General features: G+C 40.6%; 1 protein-coding gene across 6 annotated transcripts in view; it reads right to left on the bottom strand.

Annotated features, from left to right (window-relative positions):
* Positions 1-22,044, bottom strand: part of dennd4b (DENN/MADD domain containing 4B) — a 77,247-nt gene that overhangs the window by 12,212 nt on the left and 42,991 nt on the right. For all 6 annotated transcript variants that reach the window (XM_081387842.1, XM_081387847.1, XM_081387843.1 and 3 more), the window contains 8 exons: positions 18,509-18,684; positions 16,168-16,268; positions 15,387-15,602; positions 8,808-8,953; positions 8,364-8,497; positions 3,073-3,187; positions 2,799-3,005; positions 1,024-1,152 (listed from right to left, as the gene is read on the bottom strand). In XM_081387842.1, coding sequence (XP_081243968.1) covers positions 1,024-1,152; positions 2,799-3,005; positions 3,073-3,187; positions 8,364-8,497; positions 8,808-8,953; positions 15,387-15,602; positions 16,168-16,268; positions 18,509-18,684 — 1,224 coding nt within the window. The remainder of the gene's footprint in view (positions 1-1,023; positions 1,153-2,798; positions 3,006-3,072; positions 3,188-8,363; positions 8,498-8,807; positions 8,954-15,386; positions 15,603-16,167; positions 16,269-18,508; positions 18,685-22,044) is intronic.

Below are 22,044 nucleotides of genomic sequence, written 5' to 3'. Positions count from 1 at the left end.
ATTGTTTAAATTTTTATGATTTAATTTTAGGGGGAAAAAAATGTATTATTTTTTTTAAATAATTTATTGATCAAGTTTTTAGTAAAAATGTTTGCTTTTTATTATTTATTTATTTTAAATGGTACATTTTTATGATTTAGGTATTTTATTGCTTTTTTTTTTTCCTTTTAAGATTATTTATCATAATTTCACTTTAATGCTTTAAATAATTGTTAGTTTTTCATCAAGGCACTGTAACAGGCTGTTAAACCCCAGTTTGGGAAATTCTGATTTCATTTATATTTTAAGGTTTTTAGTAAATGTATTTTTATATTTTTAAGTTATTCATTCATTTTAATGTTACATTTTATATGATTTAATTATTAAATTTTCTTTTAAAATTACTTAATTTCACATTTTTATGATTAAATAATTCTCAGCTTGCATCAACTCACAAACTCATGAATAAATTATTTTATTTATGATTTAATTAATTTGAAACAATTTTTTATTATTTAATCATTTGATTTTTTTTATTTTAAAATTATTTATTTTAATTTAACATTTTTGTAATTTCATTATTTGATTGTTTTCTTTTAACATGATTTTTTTTTTTTAAGAATTGTAATTATCGGCTTCTCATTTTGAGGAAAAAAATTGTAATTGTTTTTTATTTTAATTTGTCATTTATTATTTAATTATTAGATTTTTTATTATTATTTTAATAAAAAGAATGAGAAATTTATTTTATGATTTAATAAATTAATTAGATTTTTTATGATTTAATTTACTATTAGATTTTTTTATTATTTTAATTAAAAAATGAGGAATTATTATTTTATGATTTAAAAAATTAAGTTTTTTTATGATTTAAAAATTTTTGTTTTTTTATGATTTAATTAAGTTTTTCTATGATTTAATTAATTAGATTTGTTTATATTTATTTTAATTTTACATGTTTATTATTTAATTAATTATTATATATTTTTCTTTTAAATCTATTTATTTAATTGGACATTTTCGAATAATATTAAATATGATCACTTTATTGTAGTATCCGTAAGTGATGGTGTTGGGAGTGATTCCAGCCTTCTTCATCTCCAGCAGAACTCGCACCGCTAGAACCGGCTGCCCGTACTGACCACACAACTGCATCAGGATCCGGTAACACACCTGAGAGCGCACACACACACACACACACACACACACTTCAGTCAAGGTCTGAGAGTGCAGACACACACAGTGTTTCTCACTGAAGGCCTGTCCTTCAGCTCTGCACAGATAAAACACTGTCAAAATTACATGGTTCCGCAGAAGCGACAAAAAATTCTGTTTTATGAATTTTTAAGGCCAGACAATTATACAACGTTATAGTGATTAATTATACAAATTAATACAACGGAAGTTAATCAATCAAAACTAACTTTAGCTGGACAATAACTTTATTCTAGATCTGCTGTCAGGGTTCCCACACCTCGGTTACCTTCACATTCAAGGACTTCATGTGGGACACACTTCAGTGAGCGCAAGGTTACATCGTGTCTCCTTGTAAGAAACATCGTTACAGATTTCATGTGTCAAACACAAGTTTTTTGCCTTTTGCATTTATTTTTGGCCATATGACAGAGATCTGATATTCTATTTGTTGTATTTCTGTCTTGCCTAAAACTGAAGAATATTCAGAACATCCTCCTAAACTATTCTAGAATGATCTTAAAGGGGTCATATAATGCCATTTTTGTACAAGCTAATATGATTCTTTAGGGTCTAAATTAAAAGTTTGTAATATACTTTAATTAAAAATTCTCATTAGTATTGTAAGAAAACACAAATTTTACCTGGTCAAAAACAGCTCTGTTTTCAGCACACCGTTTAAGTGCATGTGTCTTTAAATGATAATGAGCTTTGCTCACCCCGCCCCTCTGTTCTGTGCGTACACCGTTTTTAACACAAGAACCACGTGTTGTTCATTATAAACGTGGGATTATGAATTATATTGAGAATGTCGTACATAGAAAACATGCCGTAATGTACCCTGAGTGTAAACCTTAGACGCATTCATCGTGAAGCCAGCAGCAAGGTTTGCAAATTTCGCAAAGATTAATATAAATACTAATATAAAGGTTAATAAAACATTACACTCACATCTTCTGGAGGTTCAGCAGGAACACGTTGGTACCGATCCGTTTTTTCTCGTTTGTAACGCTGTCTGGTGTGAAATGATTCGCGCAAACATGAAAGCACGATCGTGGGGAATCCCCATGAGGGAATCCCCGCGTCAATCCTTTGGGCATATCGCTTCAAAAACAAAACTCAGCCACTGCATCTTAGGAACAGTAAAATGACTGCTGTGTTCCCTATTACATCTAAGAACTGAACACCACAATCGCTTAGACGCCATTTGCTCCAGCATATCAACAATGGCGGACTACTATGACGACAGCTGTCACAGCTCGCTCAAGGCGGGTCTTGTGTTGAAACACGGCTGTCAATCACAATCGCGGGAGGGGCGTTGGATATTATGACGTCACAATATCGAACGGCTTGATTTCAGAGAGGGTCAAACATATAAGGAGATTAAAACAAAACCACTGGATGGATTTTTATCATGATAGGATGGTTGTGTACAGGCACTGCCAACAGACATTTCAGTGCAATCAACTTGTAAAAGTGCATGTACCATTATATGACCCCTTTAATGAAACACTTAACGCAGTGTGTAACTAGTGTAAATCAACTTTGAAGGGCTTCAAGGACCCGTGGGAACCCTGTAAAGCCAGAGCGATCTCTGTGATAAACGCCGGCGACTTGACCCTGACCTCGTCTGGCAGCACCACCTTCCTCGTCTCCATGTGTTTGAGCACCTCGTAGGCCGCGTGTAGCGCGCGCACCTTAGCGCTCTCCGCCTTCACGAACGTGGGCAAGCATATGAACCAGAGCCCGTAGCAGTGGCCCAGCAGGCATTTGGACCACATGTCCGGAACTGTGGAGTATTTCTGGGCCTTCTTCTGCGCCAGCTTGATCTCCTGCACACACAAGCAGAGAGCGTCAGCCGCCTGACCCTGACCTCTGACCCCGTGACCTCATCCTCACCTGTTTGGTTCGGCGGGGGGCGGGGCTACTGGGGGCACTTCCTTTAGCAGGGGTCCGAAGATGATCCAGGGGCCGATCGAACAGATCCGGCAGGAGGATCGGGAACGTGTCATAGCTGCGGATCAACAGCATATTCATCATATTATTAAATATTTACATTTACAGCTGTAGATCAACAAATAATCAGCGCGCCTGTAGTGAGCGGATCATGTGATCGGGTCATGTGATAGTCACCTTTAGTGAGCGGATCATGTGATCGGGTCATGTGATAGTCACCTGTAGTGAGCGAGTCATGTGATAGTCACCTGTAGTGAGCGGGTCATGTGATAGTCACCTGTAGTGAGCGAGTCATGTGAGCGGGTCATGTGATAGTCACCTGTAGTGAGCGAGTCATGTGATAGTCACCTGTAGTGAGCGGGTCATGTGAGTGGGTCATGTGATAGTCACCTGTGGTGAGCGGGTCATGTGATAGTCACCTGTAGTGAGCGAGTCATGTGATAGTCACCTGTAGTGAGCGAGTCATGTGATAGTCACCTGTAGTGAGCAGGTCATGTGAGCGGGTCATGTGATAGACACCTGTAGTGAGCGGGTCATGTGATAGTCACCTGTGGTGAGCGAGTCATGTGATAGTCACCTGTAGTGAGCGAGTCATGTGATAGTCACCTGTAGTGAGCAGGTCATGTGAGCGGGTCATGTGATAGTCACCTGTAGTGAGCGGGTCATGTGATAGTCACCTGTAGTGAGCGAGTCATGTGATAGTCACCTGTAGTGAGCGAGTCATGTGATAGTCACCTGTAGTGAGCAGGTCATGTGAGCGGGTCATGTGATAGTCACCTGTAGTGAGCGGGTCATGTGATAGTCACCTGTGGTGAGCGGGTCATGTGATAGTCACCTGTAGTGAGCGAGTCATGTGATAGTCACCTGTAGTGAGCGGGTCATGTGATAGTCACCTGTAGTGAGCAGGTCATGTGAGCGGGTCATGTGATAGTCACCTGTGGTGAGCGGGTCATGTGATAGTCACCTGTAGTGAGCGAGTCATGTGATAGTCACCTGTAGTGAGCGGGTCATGTGAGCGGGTCATGTGATAGTCACCTGTGGTGAGCGGGTCATGTGATAGTCACCTGTAGGGAGCGAGTCATGTGATAGTCACCTGTAGTGAGCGAGTCATGTGATAGTCACCTGTAGTGAGCGAGTCATGTGATAGTCACCTGTAGTGAGCGAGTCATGTGATAGTCACCTGTAGTGAGCGGGTCATGTGATAGTCACCTGTAGTGAGCGAGTCATGTGAGCGGGTCATGTGATAGTCACCTGTAGTGAGCGAGTCATGTGATAGTCACCTGTAGTGAGCGGGTCATGTGAGTGGGTCATGTGATAGTCACCTGTGGTGAGCGGGTCATGTGATAGTCACCTGTAGTGAGCGAGTCATGTGATAGTCACCTGTAGTGAGCGAGTCATGTGAGCGGGTCATGTGATAGTCACCTGTAGTGAGCGGGTCATGTGATAGTCACCTGTAGTGAGCGAGTCATGTGATAGTCACCTGTAGTGAGCGACTCATGTGATAGTCACCTGTAGTGAGCAGGTCATGTGAGCGGGTCATGTGATAGTCACCTGTAGTGAGCGGGTCATGTGAGCGGGTCATGTGATAGTCACCTGTAGTGAGCGGGTCATGTGATAGTCACCTGTAGTGAGCGAGTCATGTGATAGTCACCTGTAGTGAGCGAGTCATGTGATAGTCACCTGTAGTGAGCGAGTCATGTGATAGTCACCTGTAGTGAGCGGGTCATGTGATAGTCACCTGTAGTGAGCGAGTCATGTGAGCGGGTCATGTGATAGTCACCTGTAGTGAGCGAGTCATGTGATAGTCACCTGTAGTGAGCGGGTCATGTGATAGTCACCTGTAGTGAGCGAGTCATGTGATAGTCACCTGTAGTGAGCGAGTCATGTGAGCGGGTCATGTGATAGTCACCTGTAGTGAGCAGGTCATGTGAGCGGGTCATGTGATAGTCACCTGTGGTGAGCGGGTCATGTGATAGTCACCTGTAGTGAGCGAGTCATGTGATAGTCACCTGTAGTGAGCGGGTCATGTGAGCGGGTCATGTGATAGTCACCTGTGGTGAGCGGGTCATGTGATAGTCACCTGTAGGGAGCGAGTCATGTGATAGTCACCTGTAGTGAGCGAGTCATGTGATAGTCACCTGTAGTGAGCGAGTCATGTGATAGTCACCTGTAGTGAGCGAGTCATGTGATAGTCACCTGTAGTGAGCGGGTCATGTGATAGTCACCTGTAGTGAGCGAGTCATGTGAGCGGGTCATGTGATAGTCACCTGTAGTGAGCGAGTCATGTGATAGTCACCTGTAGTGAGCGGGTCATGTGAGTGGGTCATGTGATAGTCACCTGTGGTGAGCGGGTCATGTGATAGTCACCTGTAGTGAGCGAGTCATGTGATAGTCACCTGTAGTGAGCGAGTCATGTGAGCGGGTCATGTGATAGTCACCTGTAGTGAGCGGGTCATGTGATAGTCACCTGTAGTGAGCGAGTCATGTGATAGTCACCTGTAGTGAGCGAGTCATGTGATAGTCACCTGTAGTGAGCAGGTCATGTGAGCGGGTCATGTGATAGTCACCTGTAGTGAGCGGGTCATGTGAGCGGGTCATGTGATAGTCACCTGTAGTGAGCGGGTCATGTGATAGTCACCTGTAGTGAGCGAGTCATGTGATAGTCACCTGTAGTGAGCGAGTCATGTGATAGTCACCTGTAGTGAGCGAGTCATGTGATAGTCACCTGTAGTGAGCGGGTCATGTGAGTGGGTCATGTGATAGACACCTGTAGTGAGCGAGTCATGTGATAGTCACCTGTAGTGAGCGAGTCATGTGATAGTCACCTGTAGTGAGCAGGTCATGTGAGCGGGTCATGTGATAGTCACCTGTAGTGAGCGAGTCATGTGATAGTCACCTGTAGTGAGCGAGTCATGTGATAGTCACCTGTAGTGAGCGAGTCATGTGATAGACACCTGTAGTGAGCGGGTCATGTGATAGTCACCTGTAGTGAGCGAGTCATGTGATAGTCACCTGTAGTGAGCGGGTCATGTGAGTGGGTCATGTGATAGTCACCTGTGGTGAGCGGGTCATGTGATAGTCACCTGTAGTGAGCGAGTCATGTGATAGTCACCTGTAGTGAGCGGGTCATGTGAGTGGGTCATGTGATAGTCACCTGTGGTGAGCGGGTCATGTGATAGTCACCTGTAGTGAGCGAGTCATGTGATAGTCACCTGTAGTGAGCGAGTCATGTGAGCGGGTCATGTGATAGTCACCTGTAGTGAGCGGGTCATGTGATAGTCACCTGTAGTGAGCGAGTCATGTGATAGTCACCTGTAGTGAGCGAGTCATGTGATAGTCACCTGTAGTGAGCGAGTCATGTGATAGTCACCTGTAGTGAGCGGGTCATGTGAGTGGGTCATGTGATAGACACCTGTAGTGAGCGAGTCATGTGATAGTCACCTGTAGTGAGCGAGTCATGTGATAGTCACCTGTAGTGAGCAGGTCATGTGAGCGGGTCATGTGATAGTCACCTGTAGTGAGCGAGTCATGTGATAGTCACCTGTAGTGAGCGAGTCATGTGATAGTCACCTGTAGTGAGCGAGTCATGTGATAGACACCTGTAGTGAGCGGGTCATGTGATAGTCACCTGTAGTGAGCGAGTCATGTGATAGTCACCTGTAGTGAGTGGGTCATGTGATAGACACCTGTAGTGAGCGGGTCATGTGATAGTCACCTGTAGTGAGCGGGTCATGTGATAGTCACCTGTAGTGAGCGGGTCATGTGATAGTCACCTGTAGTGAGCGAGTCATGTGATAGTCACCTGTAGTGAGCGAGTCATGTGATAGTCACCTGTAGTGAGCGGGTCATGTGATAGTCACCTGTGGTGAGCGAGTCATGTGAGCGGGTCATGTGATAGTCACCTGTAGTGAGCGAGTCATGTGATAGTCACCTGTGGTGAGCGGGTCATGTGATAGTCACCTGTAGTGAGCGAGTCATGTGATAGTCACCTGTAGTGAGCGAGTCATGTGATAGTCACCTGTAGTGAGTGGGTCATGTGATAGACACCTGTAGTGAGCGGGTCATGTGATAGACACCTGTAGTGAGCGGGTCATGTGATAGACACCTGTAGTGAGTGGGTCATGTGATAGTCACCTGTAGTGAGCGGGTCATGTGATAGTCACCTGTAGTGAGCGGGTCATGTGATAGTCACCTGTAGTGAGCGGGTCATGTGATAGTCACCTGTAGTGAGCGAGTCATGTGATAGTCACCTGTAGTGAGCGGGTCATGTGAGCGGGTCATGTGATAGTCACCTGTAGTGAGCGGGTCATGTGATCGGGTCATGTGATAGTCACCTGTAGTGAGCGGGTCATGTGAGCGAGTCATGTGATAGTCACCTGTAGTGAGCGGGTCATGTGAGCGAGTCATGTGATAGTCACCTGTAGTGAGTGGGTCATGTGAGCGGGTCATGTGATAGTCACCTGTAGTGAGCGAGTCATGTGATAGTCACCTGTAGTGAGCGAGTCATGTGATAGTCACCTGTAGTGAGCGGGTCATGTGAGCGGGTCATGTGATAGCCACCTGTAGTGAGTGGGTCATGTGATAGACACCTGTAGTGAGCGGGTCATGTGATAGTCACCTGTAGTGAGCGGGTCATGTGATAGTCACCTGTAGTGAGCGGGTCATGTGATAGTCACCTGTAGTGAGCGGGTCATGTGATAGTCACCTGTAGTGAGCGGGTCATGTGATAGTCACCTGTAGTGAGCGGGTCATGTGATAGTCACCTGTAGTGAGCGAGTCATGTGATAGTCACCTGTAGTGAGCGGGTCATGTGAGCGGGTCATGTGATAGTCACCTGTAGTGAGCGGGTCATGTGAGCGAGTCATGTGATAGTCACCTGTAGTGAGCAGGTCATGTGATCGGGTCATGTGATAGTCACCTGTAGTGAGCGGGTCATGTGAGCGGGTCATGTGATAGTCACCTGTAGTGAGCGAGTCATGTGATAGTCACCTGTAGTGAGCGAGTCATGTGATAGTCACCTGTAGTGAGCGAGTCATGTGATAGTCACCTGTAGTGAGCGGGTCATGTGATAGTCACCTGTAGTGAGCGAGTCATGTGATATTCACCTGTAGTGAGCGAGTCATGTGATAGTCACCTGTAGTGAGCGGGTCATGTGATAGTCACCTGTAGTGATCGGGTCATGTGATAGTCACCTGTAGTGAGCGGGTCATGTGATCGGGTCATGTGATAGTCACCTGTAGTGAGCGGGACACTCGGACCCGTCGGGCTCCTGCGGCTCCTCGGGAGGCATTATAAACACTGTGTGTTCCCCGCTGAGACACTCGTCCCGATCGATCAAACGCACGTCCTCCGGTTTCTCCACATCAACCTGACGGACACACAGATTAAACTCAATCAGCTTCATTTATACAGCGCTCTTCACAGTGCTGATGATTTCAGAGCAGCGTCCAGCTTAAGTTAGTTCAGTGATGCTTCATTTCTGTTGTAAAAAGTTATTAATTTAGTTCATTTATATATACAGCCGCTCTGGAGAAAACCGTGATGTCATCGTCCAGCTCAGTTCAGTTCTCATATAATGGTGTCAGTGCAGGAGAGCAATAATACTGTTGAATATTAAGTTAAATTAAAGCCCGGATCTGATTGGCCGCTGGGGTCACATGCGCAGGTGAGCGTCTGACCTTCTGCACACACTCGTCGAAGAACTCCAGGCTGACGTGCCGGTCGCTGACGAACGAACACTCCTCGATGAACTGCGTGAACATCTGCGTCCTCGTGAGCTGCGTGTAGAACTTCTGCTGCGTGCGGTCGCGAGACTTCAGGAACCCTGCGGAAACACACATCACAGAGACGCATCATCACCAGTGTTCATCACAGAGACGCATCATCACCAGTGTTCATCACAGACGCATCATCACCAGTGTTCATCACAGAGAAGACGCATCATCACCAGTGTTCATCACAGAGACGCATCATCACCAGTGTTCATCACAGAGAAGACGCATCATCACCAGTGTTCATCACAGAGAAGACGCATCATCACCAGTGTTCATCACAGAGACGCATCATCACCAGTGTTCATCACAGAGAAGACGCATCATCACCAGTGTTCATCACAGAGACGCATCATCACCAGTGTTCATCACAGAGACGCATCATCACCAGTGTTCATCACAGAGACGCATTACTAAACATTACGGTCTTTTTAACACTTTATTTAAAGCCTTTATGTATAATGCATTAAAAAGCTATTTAGAATGTGCATTATACAGTACTGTGCAAACTGGATTCAGTCTGTCTCAGTTTCTTCTGTTTCTTCATGTAATCACAGACGGACTCGATGATGGTGAGATCAGATCATACTGGCTGTTGTCAGACACAAATCTCACTGGATTATTACAATTAATGGCAAAAAGAATGTTTGGAAATGTAAACTGATATTTCCTACTGACACACTACAGCAAAAGATATAAATAACTGACTTAAAACCATTTTTAATTGGGGGGGGGGGGGATATTAACATGCCTAAGACTTTTGAACAGTACTGTATATCTACATAAAGTATATCTACATGCAGATTCTTTGTACCTGAAACTGGTTGTTTGTCGTGTGTTTTCATGCATTTTACTTTCTAAAGGTGTTCAATATTATAACTGTGGTTAGTTATTCATGAGGTGCATTACAAGGCATAACTAATGCATTAAAATACTTTTATAATGCATTATATATAAAGGCTTTAAGTAAAGTGTTACCGAAACTGCTTTTTATATTCATCAGAATTATTGCACTTTGATGACAGTGATAATATCAGGTATTGATTCTGTGCTTTATTTGATGTTAAAAGCATCTAATGTGAGTTTGAATATCATTTATAGCCGTACTGAAAGAAACGATGTGTAATTCACCTCAGATCATGAGAGTAAATTAAAGGAAACAAAAATGTTAAAACTTTGAACAAACAAGTCTTTTCTATAACAAAGACTGTATTAGTCACTCAGTCTGTGTTTTAATACTGTTAAAAAGGTGTAATAATTATGAATGTGATCATGTGCTTCTCGGTTTGGTTGAGAGTGCAGAGCGCTTGCAGGGAGACTCCGCCCACACACTCTTCTGATTGGCTGTGGTTTTTGATTGATTTTGTGGCGTCTCGTAGTCGTGTCACTTCTTGTGTGGACAGACAAGAATCTTATCGCATTGTGTCTGGTTATGCGGTGTTAATCGAGAGAAGCAGCAACCGCGATCACAGTTACATGATTTACTCACCCTGAAGCCATCCTAGTGTATATGACACTCTTCTCTCAGACGAACACAATCTGATATATATAGGTGCACTTTTATGATGATAGATGCACTTTTATGATGGATAGATGCACTTTTATGATGATAGATGCACTTTTATGATGGATAGATGCACTTTTATGATGGACAGATGTACTTTTATGATGAATAGATGCACTTTTATGACGGACAGATGCACTTTTATGACGGACAGATGCACTTTTATGATGGACAGATGCACTTTTATGATGATTGATGCACTTTTATGATGGATAGATGCACTTTTATGACGGACAGATGCACTTTTATGATGATAGATGCACTTTTATGATGATAGTTGCACTTTTATGATGGACAGATGCACTTTTATGATGATAGATGCACATTTATGATGGAAAGATGCACTTTTATGACGGACAGATGCACTTTTATGACGGACAGATGCACTTTTATGATGGAAAGATGCACTTTTATGATGGACAGATGTACTTTTATGATGAATAGATGCACTTTTATGACGGACAGATGCACTTTTATGACGGACAGATGCACTTTTATGACGGACAGATGCACTTTTATGACGGACATATGCACTTTTATGATGATAGATGCACTTTTATGATGGATAGATGCACTTTTATGACGGACAGATGCACTTTTATGATGAAAGATGCACTTTTATGATGGACAGATGCACTTTTATGATGATATATGCACATTTATGATGGAAAGATGCACTTTTATGAAGGACAGATGCACTTTTATGATGATAGATGCACTTTTATGATGGACAGATGCACTTTTATGATGATATATGCACATTTATGATGGAAAGATGCACTTTTATGACGGACAGATGCACTTTTATGATGATAGATGCACTTTTATGATGGATAGATGCACTTTTATGACGGACAGATGCACTTTTATGATGATAGATGCACTTTTATGATGGACAGATGCACTTTTATGATGGACAGATGTACTTTTATGATGAATAGATACACTTTTATGACGGACAGATGCACTTTTATGACGGACAGATGCACTTTTTTATGACGGATAGATGCAATTTTATGACGGACAGATGCACTTTTATGATGATAGATGCACTTTTATGATGGAAAGATGCACTTTTATGATGGACAGATGTACTTTTATGATGAATAGATGCACTTTTATGACGGACAGATGCACTTTTATGACGGACAGATGCACTTTTATGACGGACAGATGCACTTTTATGATGATAGATGCACTTTTATGATGGATAGATGCACTTTTATGACGGACAGATGCACTTTTATGATGATAGATGCACATTTATGATGGAAAGATGCACTTTTATGATGGACAGATGTACTTTTATGATGAATAGATACACTTTTATGACGGACAGATGCACTTTTATGACGGACAGATGCACTTTTTTATGACGGATAGATGCAATTTTATGACGGACAGATGCACTTTTATGATGATAGATGCACTTTTATGATGGAAAGATGCACTTTTATGATGGACAGATGTACTTTTATGATGAATAGATGCACTTTTATGACGGACAGATGCACTTTTATGACGGACAGATGCACTTTTATGACGGACAGATGCACTTTTATGATGATAGATGCACTTTTATGATGGATAGATGCACTTTTATGACGGACAGATGCACTTTTATGATGATAGATGCACTTTTATGATGGACAGATGAACTTTTATGATGGAAAGATGCACTTTTATGACAGACAGATGCACTTTTATGACGGACAGATGCACTTTTATGATGATAGATGCACATTTATGATGGAAAGATGCACTTTTATGATGGACAGATGTACTTTTATGATGAATAGATGCACTTTTATGACGGACAGATGCACTTTTATGACGGACAGATGCACTTTTATGACGGACAGATGCACTTTTATGATGATAGATGCACATTTATGATGGAAAGATGCACTTTAATGATGGACAGATGTACTTTTATGATGAATAGATGCACTTTTATGACGGACAGATGCACTTTTATGACGGACAGATGCACTTTTATGACGGACAGATGCACTTTTATGATGGACAGATGCACTTTTATGACGGACAGATGCACATTTATGATGGAAAGATGCACTTTTATGACGGACAGATGCACTTTTATGATGATAGATGCACATTTATGATGGAAAGATGCACTTTTATGATGGACAGATGTACTTTTATGATGAATAGATGCACTTTTATGACGGACAGATGCACTTTTATGACGGACAGATGCACTTTTATGACGGATAGATGCACTTTTATGACGGACAGATGCACTTTTATGATGATAGATGCACTTTTATGACGGACAGATGCACTTTTATGACGGACAGATGCACTTTTATGACGGACAGATGCACTTTTATGATGATAGATGCACATTTATGATGGAAAGATGCACTTTAATGATGGACAGATGTACTTTTATGATGAATAGATGCACTTTTATGATGAATAGATGCACTTTTATGACGGACAGATGCACTTTTATGACGGACAGATGCACTTTTATGATGGATAGATGCACTTTTATGATGGATAGATGCACTTTTATGACGGACAGATGCACTTTTATGATGAAAGATGCACTTTTATGATGGACAGATGCACTTTTATGATGATAGATGCACTTTTATGATGGATAGATGCACTTTTATGACGGACAGATGCACTTTTATGATGATAGATGCACTTTTATGATGGACAGATGCACTTTTATGATGGACAGATGTACTTTTATGATGAATAGATACACTTTTATGACGGACAGATGCACTTTTATGACGGACAGATGCACTTTTTTATGACGGATAGATGCAATTTTATGACGGACAGATGCACTTTTATGATGATAGATGCACTTTTATGATGGAAAGATGCACTTTTATGATGGACAGATGTACTTTTATGATGAATAGATGCACTTATGACGGACAGATGCACTTTTATGACGGACAGATGCACTTTTATGACGGACAGATGCACTTTTATGATGATAGATGCACTTTTATGATGGATAGATGCACTTTTATGACGGACAGATGCACTTTTATGATGATAGATGCACTTTTATGATGGACAGATGAACTTTTATGATGGAAAGATGCACTTTTATGACAGACAGATGCACTTTTATGACGGACAGATGCACTTTTATGATGATAGATGCACATTTATGATGGAAAGATGCACTTTTATGATGGACAGATGTACTTTTATGATGAATAGATGCACTTTTATGACGGACAGATGCACTTTTATGACGGACAGATGCACTTTTATGATGATAGATGCACATTTATGATGGAAAGATGCACTTTAATGATGGACAGATGTACTTTTATGATGAATAGATGCACTTTTATGACGGACAGATGCACTTTTATGACGGACAGATGCACTTTTATGATGGACAGATGCACTTTTATGACGGACAGATGCACATTTATGATGGAAAGATGCACTTTTATGACGGACAGATGCACTTTTATGATGATAGATGCACATTTATGATGGAAAGATGCACTTTTATGATGGACAGATGTACTTTTATGATGAATAGATGCACTTTTATGACGGACAGATGCACTTTTATGACGGACAGATGCACTTTTATGACGGACAGATGCACTTTTATGACGGACAGATGCACTTTTATGATGATAGATGCACTTTTATGATGATAGATGCACTTTAATGATGGACAGATGTACTTTTATGATGAATAGATGCACTTTTATGACGGACAGATGCACTTTTATGACGGACAGATGCACTTTTATGACGGACAGATGCACTTTTATGACGGACAGATGCACTTTTATGACGGATAGATGCACTTTTATGATGGACAGATGCACTTTTATGATGGACAGATGCACTTTTATGATGGACAGATGCACTTTTATGACGGACAGATGCACTTTTATGATGATAGATGCACTTTTATGATGGACAGATGCACTTTTATGATGATAGATGCACATTTATGACGGAAAGATGCACTTTTATGACGGACAGATGCACTTTTATGACGGACAGATGCACTTTTATGATGATAGATGCACATTTATGATGGAAAGATGCACTTTAATGACGAATAGATGCACTTTTATGACGGACAGATGCACTTTTATGACGGACAGATGCACTTTTATGACGGACAGATGCACTTTTATGATGGACAGATGCACATTTATGATGGAAAGATGCACTTTTATGACGGACAGATGCACTTTTATGATGATAGATGCACATTTATGATGGAAAGATGCACTTTTATGATGGACAGATGTACTTTTATGATGAATAGATGCACTTTTATGACGGACAGATGCACTTTTATGACGGACAGATGCACTTTTATGACGGACAGATGCACTTTTATGACGGATAGATGCACTTTTCTGACGGACAGATGCACTTTTATGACGGACAGATGCACTTTTATGACGGATAGATGCACTTTTATGATGGACAGATGCACTTTTATGATGATAGATGCACTTTTATGATGGACAGATGCACTTTTATGATGGACAGATGCACTTTTATGATGATAGATGCACTTTTATGATGGACAGATGCACTTTTATGATGATAGATGCACATTTATGATGGAAAGATGCACTTTTATGACGGACAGATGCACTTTTATGATGGACAGATGCACTTTTATGATGATATATGCACTTTTATGACGGACAGATGCACTTTTATGATGGACAGATGCACTTCAAAACAGAAACAGCCATTATAAAGCTTGGAAGAGCCAGGACATTTTTTAATATAACTCTGATTGTGTTCGTCTGAAAGAAGAATGTCATATACACCTAGGATGACTTGAGGGAGAGTAAATCATGGGATAATTTTCATTTTTGGGAGAACTATCCCTTTAAACTATGATTAATATTGCATGTGAAGGTATAGCGCACCCTGCAGGTTGAAGAGGGAGCTGCAGTCTGTGGTCCGGTCCGACGGAGCCTGTGTGATGGGCAGAAGGAAGGAGCGGTATCCTCTCAGTAAACAGCTCATGAAGCGCAGGAACGCCTCCTGGATCTCCAGCTCCAGCTGCTTCTGACGCCCGTAGATCAGATCATAATCTGTGAGCAGGAACTCCAACGTGGCCTCCTCCTGACCCGGCGTGTAGACTGATGAGGATGAGAGAAACACACACACACGTCAACTAGGGGTGTAACGATACCCTCAGGTCACGACTCGATACATATCACGAAGCTGAATACTATTGCGATACTCCAAGACAGGTTAACAAAAAAAATTCTGCTCATTAAAACGCTAAATTTGGTATTACATCGTGGGTGTAAAATGAATAAGTTTGGACTTGGTGCTGAAACCCAAAGCACAGGACAATAGAGACACCAGAATAACAATATTCATGATTCTGAAGCTGAAAATACAGAATTATTTTAGATGAATATGCTTTCACTGACTAGATATATTTAAAATAATGTAGGCCACTTTTTATTGGTAACATAAGACATTTGGCTTTATCAGGACCCACTGTGTTATTATACATTATATTCAACATTATATATAGTAGTTTAATGTAGTACTGACACTAAACTCTGAAAACTCCTCAGTTCTCACACAGTATTTTTTTGGGGTGAACTATATACATTGACACTATGATATATTGTGACACCCCTAGTGTCAACAGGAAATGACATCATCTGCGGGTGTCAGGCGCTCACTCACTCTTCTCCAGAGTTTTGTTCAGGTTGGTCAGAGAGTTCAGCAGGATTTTCCCATGTTTCCTGGGCAAAGACCTCCAGGACAGAGGCTTCTTATCTTCAGACCTGGACGAAGAAAGTTCAGCACATTATTATTTACAGACAAAAACTTTGATCAGAAATACAGTAAAACAGTGAAATATTATTCCAGTGTAAATCATCTGTTTTCTATGTGAATATATAGTAAAGTGTAATTTATTCCTGTGATCAAAGCTGAATGTTCAGCATCATTACTCCAGTCTTCAGTGTCACATGATCCTTCAGAAATCACTCTAATATGAGGATCTGATGATCAAGAAACATTTATGATTATTATCAGTGTTGAAAACCATGATGCGTTTTCTTTCTCAGGATTCTTTGATGAATAGAAAATTCAAAAGAACACGAACCCGAGTCTTTTGTTACATTATAACTGTCTTTACTGTCATTTTTGATCAGTTTAATGCATCTTTGAAGACACTTTTGAACGGTAGTGTATATTAGTCAATATCAACTTGATCCTATATTAATTCTATGTCTTTATTATATATTAATGCATATTATTATTTCTATATCTTCATTCTACATTAATGAATTATATTAATTCTATATCTTCATTCTATATTAATGCATTACATTAATTCTATGTATTGACTCTATATTAATGCATATTAATTCTATATTGATTGTCTTTATTCTATATTAATGCATTATGTTAATTCTCTATTGATTATGTCTTCATTCTATATTGATAAATTATTTTAATTCTATATTTATTCTGTGTCTTCATTCTATACTAATGCATTATATTAATTCTATGTATTGACTCTATATTAATGCATTATATTAATTCTATGTCTTGATTCTATATTAATTCTATGTCTTGATTCTATATTAATTTTATGTCTTGATTCTATATTAATTCTATGTATTGACTCTATATTAATGCATTATATTAATTCTATGTCTTGATTCTATGTCTTGATTCTATATTAATTCTATGTCTTGATTCTATATTAATTTTATGTCTTGATTCTATATTAATTCTATGTATTGACTCTATATTAATGCATTATATTAATTCTATGTCTTGATTCTATGTCTTGATTCTATATTAATTCTATGTCTTGATTCTATATTAATTCTATGTATTGACTCTATATTAATGCATTATATTAATTCTATGTCTTGATTCTATATTAATTCTAGTTCTTGATTCTATATTAATTTTATGTCTTGATTCTATATTAATTCTATGTATTGACTCTATATTAATGCATTATATTAATTCTATGGCTTGATTCTATGTCTTGATTCTATATTAATTCTATGTATTGATTCTATATTAATTTTATGTCTTGATTCTATATTAATTCTATGTATTGACTCTATATTAATGCATTATATTAATTCTATGTCTTGATTCTATATTAATTCTATGTCTTGATTCTATATTAATTCTATGTATTGACTCTATATTAATGCATTATATTAATTCTGTCTTGATTCTATGTCTTGATTCTATATTAATTCTATGTCTTGATTCTATATTAATTCTATGTATTGACTATATTAATGCATTATATTAATTCTATGTCTTGATTCTATGTCTTGATTCTATATTAATTCTATGTATTGACTCTATATTAATGCATTATATTAATTCTATGTCTTGATTCTATATTAATTCTGTCTTGATTCTATGTCTTGATTCTATATTAATTCTATGTCTTGATTCTATATTAATTCTATGTCTTGATTCTATATTAATTCTATGTCTTGATTCTATATTAATTCTATGTCTTGATTCTATATTAATTCTATGTATTGACTCTATATTAATGCATTATATTAATTCTATGTCTTGATTCTATGTCTTGATTCTATATTAATTCTATGTATTGACTCTATATTAATGCATTATATTAATTCTATGTTTTGATACTATATTAATTCTATGTCTTGATTCTATGTCTTGATTCTATATTAATTCTATGTCTTGATTCTATATTAATTCTATGTCTTGATTCTATATTAATTCTATGTCTTGATTCTATGTCTTGATTCTATATTAATTCTATGTCTTGATTCTATATTAATTCTATGTCTTGATTCTATGTCTTGATTCTATATTAATTCTGTCTTGATTCTATATTAATTCTATGTCTTGATTCTATATTAATTCTGTCTTGATTCTATATTAATTCTATGTCTTGATTCTATATTAATTCTACGTCTTGATTCTATGACTTCATTCTATATTAATGCACCGCCCATAACCCTCCAGCACTGCACCGCATGATCGCGTATGTTCCCAGAAGACTCACTGGAAGATGGTGTTGGTGTCGAGATCCACACACACCACGTCAGACGGGGGGTCGTAGAGGTCGAAGTAGCTGGAGTGAACGCCCACGATGAAGGGCATGGGGGCACACAGCACATCTGCCATCCTCAGCGGGCACAGCGGGATATACGGGCAGTACCAGCGCAGGGGGAACGACACCTGACAGAGAACACACACACACACACACACACACACACACACACACATTGATGGAAGAATCTTTCTTTCTGACACACAATAATAAAAGCAATTGCGACTTTTAATCTAACAATTCAGACGTTTTTTCTCGCAATTGAGCGTTCGCAAAGACCCGCCCCCTTTAGTTACTGTTACCAGAGAATGTCTAATAAGGGGAGAACTTCCACTCTCAGTAAACTTCCGGCTTCTGAACTGGCTGCAGTTCCACTCTGGCTCCACATGAGGGCGCTCACAGGACGAGTGCAGTTCCACTCTGGCTCCACATGAGGGCGCTCACAGGACAAGTGCAGAATGAATGGAGGTCTACGGCACGATACCCCTCAAAATCCACTTTTCTTAGGATATAATTTTTTGTCTAGTAATTTGAATGTTGTATTCGAAAGGAGATGCAAAGCAATTACTCATTTCTGGGTGTTAGATTTTTTTAGAGTCACTTATTTGCTTTAAAAAGTATTTTAAAATGTCAATGACGTCAAACACATCGTACGACCAGAGATACTGCTTTACGGCAATCCTTCAGTCACTCTGGAGCTTTCAGCTCTGCACTTTCTTTCCTCTCGAGGCGTCGACAACACAGCTGACACAGGCAAACACACAACACAGCTGACACAGGCAAACACACAACGCAACTGACACAGGCAAACACACAACACAGCTGACACAGGCAAACACACAACACAGCTGACACAGGCAAACAACACAGCTGACACAGGTAAACACACGACACAGGTAAACACACAACGCAACTGACACAGGCAAACACACAACACAGCTGACACAGGCAAACACACAACACAGCTGACACAGGTAAACACACAACACAGCTGACACAGGCAAACAACACAGCTGACACAGGTAAACACACAACACAGCTGACACAGGCAAACACACAACACAGCTGACACAGGCAAACACACAACGCAGCTGACACAGGCAAACACACAACACAGCTGACACAGGCAAACACACAACACAGCTGACACAGGTAAACACACAACACAGCTGACACAGGCAAACAACACAGCTGACACAGGTAAACACACAACACAGCTGACACAGGTAAACACACAACACAGCTGACACAGGTAAACACACAACACAGCTGACACAGGTAACACACAACACAGCTGACACAGGCAAACACACAACACAGCTGACACAGGTAAACACACAACACAGCTGACACAGGCAAACACACAACACAGCTGACACAGATAAACACACAACACAGCTGACACAGGTAAACACACAACACAGCTGACACAGGGAAACAAAACACAGCTGACACAGGTAAACACACGACACAGGTAAACACACAACACAGCCGACACAGGCAAACACACAACACAGCCGACACAGGCAAACACACAACACAGCCGACACAGGCAAACACACAACACAGCCGACACAGGCAAACACACAACACAGCTGACACAGGCAAACACACAACACAGCCGACACAGGGAAACACACAACACAGCCGACACAGGGAAACACACAACACAGCTGACACAGGTAAACACACAACACAGCTGACACAGGCAAACACACAACACAGCTGACACAGGCAAACACACAACACAGCAGAAAAGGGCAAACACACAACACAGCCGACACAGGCAAACACACAACACAGTCGACACAGGCAAACACACAACACGGCTGACACAGGTAAACACACAACACAGCTGACACAGGCAAACACACAACACAGCTGACACAGATAAACACACAACACAGCCGACACAGGCAAACACACAACACAGCTGACACAGGTAAACACACAACACAGCTGACACAGGCAAACACACAACACAGCTGACACAGATAAACACACAACACAGCTGACACAGGCAAACACACAACACAGCTGACACAGGTAAACACACAACACAGCTGACACAGGGAAACAAAACACAGCTGACACAGGTAAACACACGACACAGGTAAACACAACACAGCCGACACAGGTAAACACACAACACAGCCGACACAGGCAAACACACAACACAGCTGACACAGGCAAACACACAACACAGCTGACACAGGCAAACACACAACACAGCTGACACAGGTAAACACACAACACAGCTGACACAGGCAAACACACAACACAGCTGACACAGGCAAACACACAACACGGCTGACACAGGTAAACACACAACACAGCTGACACACGTAAACACACAACACAGCTGACACAGGCAAACACACAACACAGCTGACACAGGTAAACACACAACACAGCTGACACAGGCAAACACACAACACAGCTGACACAGGTAAACACACAACACAGCTGACAAAGGGAAACAAACAACACAGCTGACACAGGTAAACACACGACACAGGTAAACACACGATACAGGTAAACACACAACACAGCTGACACAGGCAAACACACAACACAGCTGACACAGGTAAACACACAACACAGCTGACACAGGTAAACACAACACAGCTGACACAGGCAAACACACAACACAGCTGACACAGGCAAACACACAACACAGCTGACACAGGCAAACACACAACACAGCTGACACAGGTAAACACACAACACAGCTGACACAGGGAAACAAACAACACAGCTGACACAGGTAAACACACGACACAGGTAAACACACGATACAGGTAAACACACAACACAGCCGACACAGGTAAACACAGAACACAGCCGACACAGGCAAACACACAACACAGCTGACACAGGTAAACACACAACACAGCCGACACAGGTAGGCCTGTCACGATAACAAATTTTGCTGGACGATAAATTGTCCAAGAAATTATCGCGATAAACGATAATATTGTCGTTCTGAGACCATTTTCATTTAATATAATTATAATGGCATAATAATGCAGGTACACCTTTTCAACGATCTATAAACTTTTATTTCTAAAGAATATTAAACATTGAAAACGGAAAACATTTTAAATATCCAAAAAAATGAACAAAACAACCAAAAACAATGAAAGCAATGGACTCTTAAGCAGGTCGCACACCGGACGCGCCGCGCCACGTCTAGGACAACTGTCACCTGAAAATCCGATAACATCAGCAATTTTCTGATTTCTGTAAATAAATATAAAACTAAATGTATATTGCAGCACAGGATTAAGTCCATATATACATTAACTACGATTTGAGACACATAAATGTAAATTTTATATAAAACTATGTAAATGGCGCTCTGTGGCGCGGCAGGATTTTGAACACGGTCCTGAGCCGTTGTTGGGCGCCGCGGACAGACGCCGAAAGGCGCCGCCGGTGTGTGCACTCTCATAGAGAATAATGTGTTCGAATTTAAAAGACGTGGC

This window comes from Scardinius erythrophthalmus, assembly GCF_964197995.2.
Source record: "Scardinius erythrophthalmus genome assembly, chromosome: 16".
In the NCBI taxonomy this organism is placed as follows: domain Eukaryota; kingdom Metazoa; phylum Chordata; class Actinopteri; order Cypriniformes; family Leuciscidae; genus Scardinius; species Scardinius erythrophthalmus.
This window is presented reverse-complemented; position numbering and strand designations above follow the sequence as displayed.